The sequence below is a fragment of the Kryptolebias marmoratus genome, unplaced genomic scaffold, assembly GCF_001649575.2.
Source record: "Kryptolebias marmoratus isolate JLee-2015 unplaced genomic scaffold, ASM164957v2 Scaffold24, whole genome shotgun sequence".
In the NCBI taxonomy this organism is placed as follows: Eukaryota; Metazoa; Chordata; class Actinopteri; order Cyprinodontiformes; family Rivulidae; genus Kryptolebias; species Kryptolebias marmoratus.
In genome coordinates this window covers 92,776-102,561 of record NW_023665758.1, presented here as the reverse complement: position 1 = coordinate 102,561, position 9,786 = coordinate 92,776, and the positions used below count along the sequence as shown (strand labels likewise).

The window sequence follows — 9,786 nt, the reverse complement described above, 5'->3', positions numbered from 1 at the left end:
TTTTTTTAAGCTATGGTCTTAAACTTTTGATCAGCTGAAAAAATCATGTTTGAGTGTAAATGCAGTTTTCAATTAATTCCCCGCTCAAACATTTTTGTCGCTGATTTCTTCTTTTAACATTGTGAAGCTCTACTTAGAACCTTCTTAAGATCCAATAGTGCAAAATGCAAATTCTTGCAATTTTTGACTGGTCTTAAGATTTTGATCAGGAGTGTATATATGTTACAGCTCTTTTAAAAATAAAAATCTTCCAGATTTCAGTCATATGTATCATTAATATATAATATATAGCAAATCTGTCTCTAATTTGCACATGAAAAGTGCAAAAAATGCGACCGTCTGAGACACCAAAAATGCTGATTTAGGAAAATATTCAGCCTAGCTCGTTTCCATGGCAACCAAAGTAATATTTTTGAAAATACTTTGGGATGTGCCATTTTATACCTAAATATGCATGTGTGAAAAGTTTCATTAAAATCCGCCAACCTTGACTTTCCACCCTATGACTAATTTTCTCTGTCGGCTGCTCTTAAACACCATCCAGCCAGGGCTCCTGAGGGACAAGCTGGAGCAGTCAGGAATGGACCACCACCTTTCACAGTGCATACTGGACTACTTTACTGGCCATCTACAGTATGAGGATACGGGGCTGTGAATCTGACTGGCTTTTCTGCAGTACGGGTGCCCCACAGGGTACTGTGCCAGCATCATTCCTGTTTACCATCTACACTGAAGATTTCATCATCAACTCCCCAAAATGCCATCTCCAAACGTTGTCATGTGCGGGGTGGAAGGAGGCGAACCCTGAGCGCAGACTCATGTTGAAAAACAAAAACTAATTTATTTAGAAATAAAAGGCAAAACCCAAAACAAAGGCTGACGTGGCAGCAAAACCTAGACTAAATACAAAAAACGTTTACTAACTAAACTAAACCTGAACAGACCTGAGACTAAAGATGAACCACTGGGAGACGAGAAGGCACGAGCAAACAGAACAGCACATCAGGGACACAAGAGAATGACAATGAAGCAGCAGCGAGGTAGAGAAGGTGACCGGGTATTAAAGGCAGAGGGTGATTAGTGGAAGTGGGCACAGGTGAGATGATTATGGAGCTAGAGGCAGGTGTAGATGGGTGAGAAAAGGGAAGAGAGAGAGAGTGACTGAGGAGAAGTGAATGGTGGCTGAGGCACAGGGAAGAGACAAATAACACAAACAATAAACTCGAACTGAAACATGAAGACAAAACATAATTCAAAAACTCAGATCCCAACAAAAGTTCTCTGATGACTCTGCCAGAGTCAGCCTCATTACAGATGGGGACGATACTGAGTACAGACAGCGGGCACAGTTTTGTGAATTGGTGCTTTTTAAACCATGTCCAGATCAATGTGGGAAAAACAAAAGAAGTGGTGATAGACAGGCACAGACACACTACAATAACACAGGTGAACATCCAGGGAACAAACATTGAAATAGTGGACTCCTACAAGTAACTGGGTGTTCTCCTGAACAATAAACTGGACTGGACACACAACTCAGTGCACTCTACAGGAATGGTCCGAGCAGACTCTACCTACGGAAGAGACTCAAGTCTTTTGAAATGCAGGGAGTGCTCCTGAAGACCTCCTTTGACACAGTTTGACTTAGCCATATTCTGTGATGTGATCTGCGGGAGCAGCAGCTTATCAACAGCTGAGAGGAAACAACTGGATAAGCTCATCATGAAGGCCAGGTCCATCCAGGGATCCCACCATGATCCAGTGCAGGTGGTGGGAAACAGGAGAACTGCAACTCAACTGACATCATTCCTGGACAACAAACCAAAGTGTGAAGTGTGAAGTTTTATTGTGTATCCTGTGTGCTTCTATTTGGCTTTACTTTCCTACTGAAACACTGGAATTTCTTCACTGGGGCACAAACAAATGATTGTTCAGTTCTGTTCTGTTCTATAACTATGACATAACATCTCATCATTCTGACTTAACATTTCTTTACATTAGTCATTTCTATTTAGACTCGTGGATGTCTAAAAGTTGTTGAAAAGATGTCCAGTTGAAACTTAGACACCTACTAAACTTTCATTTTTAGGCCAAATAGTTTTAGACTATATGTACATGCAATTTAGACTTCTTGTAGACAGCTTTTCAAGCAAAAAAAAATGTTCACATGATTAGTTTTTGATTTGTCATACTAAGTCATATTTTAAGATAACAGCTCATAGTTATGACTTAGAGATTTTTTTAAGTCAAAGTGGTAGCCTTCCACACCTAGTCCCACTCTTATCCTGTGGACATTTATTTATTTATTTATTTTTACAGTTTCTGGTAACTAAGTCTGTTTTGCTTTGTCCATTATTCGAGCAGTTTTGAGTTAGGGTGTCGTGTCTGTAGCAGTGAGGGGATAACCGTGTGAACGTAGTCGGGAGCTTGTTTTCACGCGCTCTTCTGACGCAGCTCCGTAGCGACGTCTGCTTCTCCGTGTGCCTGGATGAAACAGCCCTGCGTCCCGCTGCTGTGGTCTCACGCACTAAACAAACCCAGACACGAAACAGGACAATAATGAAAATCTAACCTCCTCAAAACCCGCGCGGGGCAGCATCAAAGGGAAGTCCGACAGGACCGCGTGGCTGCCTGGTGACAAGAGGAGGGCGGCTCGCGCATCTGTTGCCTGGGTGAATTGTTGACCATGTTAGCATCCAGCTAGCTAGCAAGCTGCAGGTTCTAACAATAGGCTTGACAGCTAAAATTATGGATGTCGTGTCACGTTTGTAATCGACACTAATCGCTTTTTTATTTTTTCATTTTTATTTGAACATCGGGTCACGCACGCGGTAATAAACTGCATAGAGGTTAAGTTAAATGTGCAGGAATGAGTCTCTTACTAGGCTAAAGCGCTAAAGACAGCTAACAAGCTACCTCCGTGGTTATATCGTTGAAGGCTATGCGGTTGCTGCTGCAAAGCGGAGCCGCAATGCCACCTGACTTGGAATATTTGGGTTCCTTTTAAAGCTGAAGGTCTGTGAAACAGGTAGATATGATGATTATGCGAGATTTGGTAGCCAGCTAGAGCACCGCGGAGACAATGGAGTCTTTCCTGCAGATAGCTCCGCATTCTTTGGCTATAGTGCTGGCCAGGGTCGGAGCTGGGGAGGCGGCAGGTGCGGCTGCTGTGTCGGAGAGCGACGACCTGCCCAGACATCACACCGGCTATGAGATTTTTGCCGATTTCAAAGCAGAGAACTCCCAGCAGCACATGTGGAACCAGCGGATTACTGAAGCCGTGTCTGAGACTTTCTTCCTGGGGTGGATAGATGAGCACGTGCTTCTGATCCAGGGGAAGGAGGACCATCTGGAGGTGCTGAGGGAGGGATGGATGCGGAGGTCCCTCAACCCACCGCGGGGGTTCACCATCAAATACCTGGGTAAGACCCTCTGGTGGCTCTCATTTAGCTGCCAGACCCTGATGTTGGATTTCACAACTACAACAGCTTGTTTAAAAGTTCCTCTTGTAGCTGGATTAAAGTTTGCAGCTGATCAGGCAGATGAGTTGGTAAGATTTAGGGTCCACCCCAGAAATGTTAACACTTTCATAAAGGATACAACATTGAATCGGCGGTCTTGAAGTCAATCAGTGTTAGACATACAACCAATGATTAATTTTTGAAACTTTCATTAAACAAATTGTGCAGTGGTGTATGATATATTTTAATGACGCACACAGACAGAGTTGCCAACTCCTCAGTAAGGAAAAAGACTATTGGCTATTCTAAAAGTTGACGAATGATGTCACCATCTAATTTACACAATTAGCCCGAGAAGAAGAATGTCATTGTAACAAAAAAAGTGAATAAATAATAGCCTGAACATTTAAAAACAAAAAAGTTATAAATATATTATTATTATTTGAATTTTTTTTAATGTCACAGTTTCAACTCTTCTTCTTTACCTGGGTTTGGGACCGGCAGACGTAACCGAAGAGAGACATGTTATTTCAATGCAGTAATTTATTTTAGACAAAGAAAATTTTACATTTGTATTTTGCCATCCTGCCAGTGGGAGGAAACCGAAGTACCTGGAGAAAACCTATGTGTGCATGGCGAGGACATTTGGAGTTTGCATGTTCTCCCTGTGCACACGTGGACTTTCTTTGGGTACTCCGGTTTCCTCTCACAGACCAAAAACATGCGTGTTAGGTTGGTAACTCAAAATTGTCCCTTGTTGTGAGTGGTTGTTTGTCTTGTTTATCTTTGTGTCCCTGTGACTGGAGACCTGTCCAGGGTGTCCCCCACCTCTCGCACAGTAGCTGCTGGAGATAGGCACCAGCTCCTCTGTAACTTGGAAAGAAAAAAAACGGAAAAGAAAATTGATGGTTTCTGCTAAGAATCAGTCAGAGGCTGCTTTGCTTATGCGTGATTCATTTTGGTTTTGGATGGGATGGGCTGAATATCTCCTGTTTGACTGCAGCTGGGAATATGGGTGAGGACTGAGCCGCCTGTGAGTGCTTCCGGACAGGGCAGAGGCCTACGGCAGCACCCGCTGTTAGAACCGTATTTGTTTTCATGTCAGTCTTCAGAAGTTTCCAATAACACCAGAAAAACTCACTAGTCGGTTTTTTGAAAAATAGTCAGAAGAGGAGTCTGAAAACTCACAAAATATAGAGATAAAGTCGCTAAGTTGGCAACATTGCACAGACATGGATAAAAAACATTATTGTCCACATCCGTATTACAAGGTTTCATTGCATTTATGTAAGAAGTGTAGGTTAAGTTAAAAGAACATTTGGTAATGTTATAGTCTCAACACTTTTAACGATTCCAGCTCCTGAACAAAAGTTAACATGTCCTATAACAGCAGGACATAGGATGAGTGTCTTCATTACACTCAGTTACCATTTAATGTCATTAAACCAGATTGAAAAATAAATCACAATTGAACACAAAACCAGCTAAATTTGTTCTCATAATCACAATGTACACACACAAGCTGAATCAGGCTTCAGAACCGTATTAAACAACTAGATTTAGAACAGCAACCAATGTCACATAGAGAACACAGTCATTATAGGCTACTTAGGTTTGAAATAAAGACAGCTCATTATGACCAGGAGTTTAATAAAATGACCAATGTTAAAGCATAACATCATCAAGTTATACTAACTCTTCTAACAGTTGTATTATCAGCTAGATTTTAGCATAAGCCTGAGTCATCATTTAGTGTACACACAGCCACATGAGTTTTCTTAAAGACAACAATGTTAAGACCTAACAGGCAAATACTCGCTTTCAGAAAGACCAGAGTAATTCTGATGGTGATGAGTTGACTTCTGTAAACTCCTAAATCAGAAAATCTGAGATCCCTCCTCGTGAAAACAAAGCTTTTATATAAAACTTATGATCTGCCATGAGAATGTGTGTATCGCCACACAGACTTTTTCAGTTGACAGTATCAAACTACAAAGTGCTGAAACTTGCTTAAATACACTAAAATATGTCTCTGTTATGTTTTATGAATTTAAGGGGCATTTGAACATTGTCTTCTGAGTTTAAGTGTTTAAAACACTTCAAAAATGATTGAAACATCCTCAGTCTAATCTAAATTGTAAAGTTTTCTGTATTTTTGTCAAGTGTAGATGTAAGATTGGTGACCACATACTTGCGAGGTGCACAGACCATTGTGAAGCACAAAATGCATGTAAATTGACTATGGGGCACTAGTTTTACCTAGTGACCCAATGTAATAAATAAGTTATTCCCCAACGTCTGCTTTTTATGTGGCACATTCGTACGGGATAACTGAAGCCTGAGATTTTGCTGAAATTTACGGACAGATCCCGATATGATGTTAACGTGCTGCATATTGCATAACATCTGCTTACAGCTTACAGCTCAGTGCTGTGTTACTGCCAGCACTAGCCAGCTGTATAGTAGGCTACGAACAGAAGAAAATTATTCTTACCACACAGACCAATGGATGATGTGAGCCACCATTTGCATGTGATTTTGCTCCTTCTCTTCAGCCTTGTCTTTTTTTTATGGCGACCGTTACGGGTCAATAAGGTTTTGCTGGCACAGGACACAAAAGGTTATCTATGCACTCCAATGCAGCCTCCATCACCAAAAGCAAAAAAAAAATGTGCCCACGAAACAAAAAAAACGCCTAATTACATATTGGATCCCGCACATTTCTGTCCAAATCACAGAGATGTCTATTCGCATTGGATTAATATTGTCATTGGACCTCAGAGTTCAGCAAAATATAGGGTTTCCCCCAGTGTATTATAAGCCTAGCGGCCTGCCAGGCTTTTCCTGCCCCTCCGCCAAGCTAATCTCCGCTTGTTTATTGTAATATACGTAATTTTTTTTTATACACGTTTTTTTCCACCGGCACCCCCACCGGTCACCGTGCGGGCACCAACAGTGACACAATCGCGCTGTCCCCGTCCTTGCTCGAAGGCGGTGTTGCGTTGCGTGGTTGTGCACCTCCCAATTTTGCTAACTTCGTGTGGACCGCATGCGCCGCGCTCCATTCAAAATGGATGATTTTGCTGCTCTAGTGGAGCTGGTTCGCCTGTATCAGTATTTATATAATCCCTTTATGAGAGATCACAAACATAATCAAATGGTTCAAAACTCACGGAAGGAGATTACTGCTGCAGCCGATAAAAAGGAGTGTTCATAGACCACAATGGTTAGTTGGGCTAAAATTCAGCGGGTGGCCCAGACCAGACACAGCCTGAGATGGGACCCGCTTTTCCTTTCTGAGTCGTCAAATGATTTACCAGAACCTCCTTAAGCAAAAGTTCTTCTCCATGGCCTCTAAATTCCTCCCATGCCTGAGTTTTGCATCCACAACCACAGAGGTTACAGTCCTTCTGACCACCCTGTACCTGTCAGCTGCTTCGGGAGTTCTCAAAGACAGCCAAGCCCTAAAGGCATCCTTCTTCAGCTTGATGGCCTCCATCACTGCTGCAACAGGCACCAATGACCTTCAGGCCACAGCTCCTTGAAGCTGCATCTGCAATAAAGGCCCTGAACATGGCCCATTCGGATTTTATGTTCCTGACTTGCCCCAGGACACATAAAAAACTCCTGGAGGATTTTTTTGCAGATTTCATGAACAGAGGACTCCCAGTTCACCCTCACTACCTGTTTGGGTTTACCAGGTCTGTCCATCAGCGTCCCCTACCACCGGATCCAACTCACCACCAGGTGGTGATCAGTTGACAGCTCTGTTCCTCTCTTTAATCGAGCAGGGTAATCTGAACTGCTGTTTGGTGCATAAGCACAAACAACAGTCAGAACCTTCCCTCCTGCAGCTCATAGCCACAGAGAAGTGACCCTCTTGCTAACCGGGGAAAACTCCAACACCGAGGTGCTCAGCCGGGTGCTTGTAATTATCCCCACACCCACCTGACTCCTCTCTCCTCTTTTCTGGGCAAATCCATAGTAGGAAAGAGTGCACATCTGTAATGTTTTGAGATGTGCACAAAAAAGTAACACTAAGAAGTTATAATCTTACATTATTCTGATGTCAGCAATTCCTGTTTCAGTGACACAACAACACAAAAAATTAGAGCTTATGTTTTGCTTTTTATAACGGCAGTTTGCATTTGTTGTGCCCAGTTTTATCTGTCTGTGTGTGTGTGTGCACGTGTGAGGTTTGGTCAGGTTCAGTTCATCTCTAACCTTCTGTCAGGTGTTGGTTCAGTTCATAGTCCAACACCTGACAGCAGCTAGGCCGCTGTAGAACATTGGTGTTGCCTCAGCAAAGATCTGCATGCTTTATTTGTTATAATTAGCAGCAATGTCTGTGAAAATGTAATCTTATCGTAATAAAAATTACCAATGACAGGATGCACTTACAAATGATTTTAGGAGAAATGTCCGGTTTAAGAGAAATCAGGAGTTAGTAAGCAGCTGTGTAAAGATCCTAGAAAGAGAAAATAACAAATTGTCATTTCTTTGTTGGTTAAATTACTTCTTAGTGACTCAGAATGTGAAATATAGACTTGTATCATTTTAACACTAATCAAAACAACAAAAAATTTAAGTACAAAAAAGAAAGAATGTACCACACCACTTTGCCTTGTGGTTAAGATGCACTGATTTATAAGATGTGACCAACATTAGCCAAATATAATAATTTTTGCGAAAACCAAATAAATTGAAGCTTTAGCGTGGTGCAGTTTGTCCTCACAGACAGTTAATTATCACTGTTACGCATCATGGCAGCTGTTTCGCAATCAACTATCAGATGGTAAACACAGATTTCTCAAAGAATTAAACAAATATACTTGTTTTAAATATATTACTGTCATCAGTAAAAGCTGCTTGCGACAGCTTCTTTTTGTGTCCTCTTATCCCTGATTTCTGGCTGTGCATCATGACGCAACACAGGAGAGGCTTTATGGGTTTAAACCCTCCATTTTCTCCACCAGTGCTTGAAGCCATGGCAGGTTAAGTTTTCTACATTAACTAACAATAATATTGTAGTATCTTGCTCCACGGCACATAACAGTTTGTAGAGAAAATTGGTTGAAAAAAATTTTCTTGCAGGTTCCAGCGTAAAAAATACCATTTGTTGGGACAATTTGGAAACTTTAGATGTTAACAACGTGTCTGTTCTCAACTTCATAAATTTGTCTGGAACTTTTAATTTCAGTCCAAAGCTGGCTGCTCATTTCTGCCTTATTTCATGTCAGAAGTTTTAAATAGTTCCTTGTTTTAAAACCAAAGTAAGGGTAGGAGCGGCGTGAGGGATGGGTATGTGATGATGTATTGACTTTGGTGTCTCCCCCAGCCGCAGTAAATTGGTAACAAGCAAACAAGTATAGACATTTATTAATTTATCAAATGCCATGACCTTCATGGCGGTGTGGGACGCCCCTCTTGGATATTGCTAGAGGAAATGCTGGATGTACTGTAATTATTTTTCGTTTGGGTTTTATTTGTACGAATCCCTATGTCTAATAATCTGGAGGAGATCTGAAAAAATTTGCATCAGCAGGTTAGAGCAGTACGAAAAATGGAAATCAGTATTGGCTCACAATCCAGATTCAATAGTAATGTAACAGCACTATTGTCTATATTTAACAACATAAAATTTAATGCTGGTATTAGTCTGTTATAATCCCCTGTTGCTGAAAAGTGAAATGTGTCTGTTCATGTAGGGGTGTTAAAAAATATATAATGGACCACTAGATGTACTGTCATGAAACTTTCAGAAAATAATCATTGGATGTACATCTAAGAAAGATTAACTTTTGAAACCAATCCATTTCAAGATGGCCACCACAACCAACTGACCTTGGGAAATACAAAAATGGCTATAATTTAGTCAGTGTTATAGATATTAGGGCTAAAATTTGTTGTGGTTGTAGATAAAAGTCAGTCACAACCAGGGGTGGAAATTAAAAATTTTGTCCACCAGCCATAGACAATTTTTTTTACCAGCCTCTCAAATATTTTACCAGCCACTATTTTTTGTTGTGACAAAAAGTAATTTCATATGATGATGATGATGGAGGTGGGTGGAAGTAGTTGTGGTGCCCTACAAGCTGAACCACACCTCTTTCTGGACACTGCATGGAAATAACTGGACTTTTCTAATTTTATTTTTTTTATTTTAAACCATTAAAAGATGCATATATGTACATAAAAAAATTCAGACAAGTGAAATTTATTTCTGTGGAGTGTTTTTGAAGTATTTTTTTGTGCTTTTGTAAGTTTTTGTATGTAAGTTGTGATGTTTTTCAGACACTTGCTGCTTTTAATGCATAGATCTATT

At 40.9% G+C, this 9,786-nt stretch overlaps 1 protein-coding gene across 1 annotated transcript in view; it reads left to right on the top strand.

Moving 5' to 3' along the window:
- Positions 1-2,463: 2,463 nt before the first annotated feature.
- LOC108250578 (storkhead-box protein 2) overlaps positions 2,464-9,786 on the top strand; it is a 20,710-nt gene continuing 13,387 nt past the window's right edge. The window contains exon 1 of the mRNA XM_017440528.3: positions 2,464-3,422. Coding sequence (XP_017296017.1) covers positions 3,083-3,422 — 340 coding nt within the window. The 5' untranslated portion in view covers positions 2,464-3,082. The remainder of the gene's footprint in view (positions 3,423-9,786) is intronic.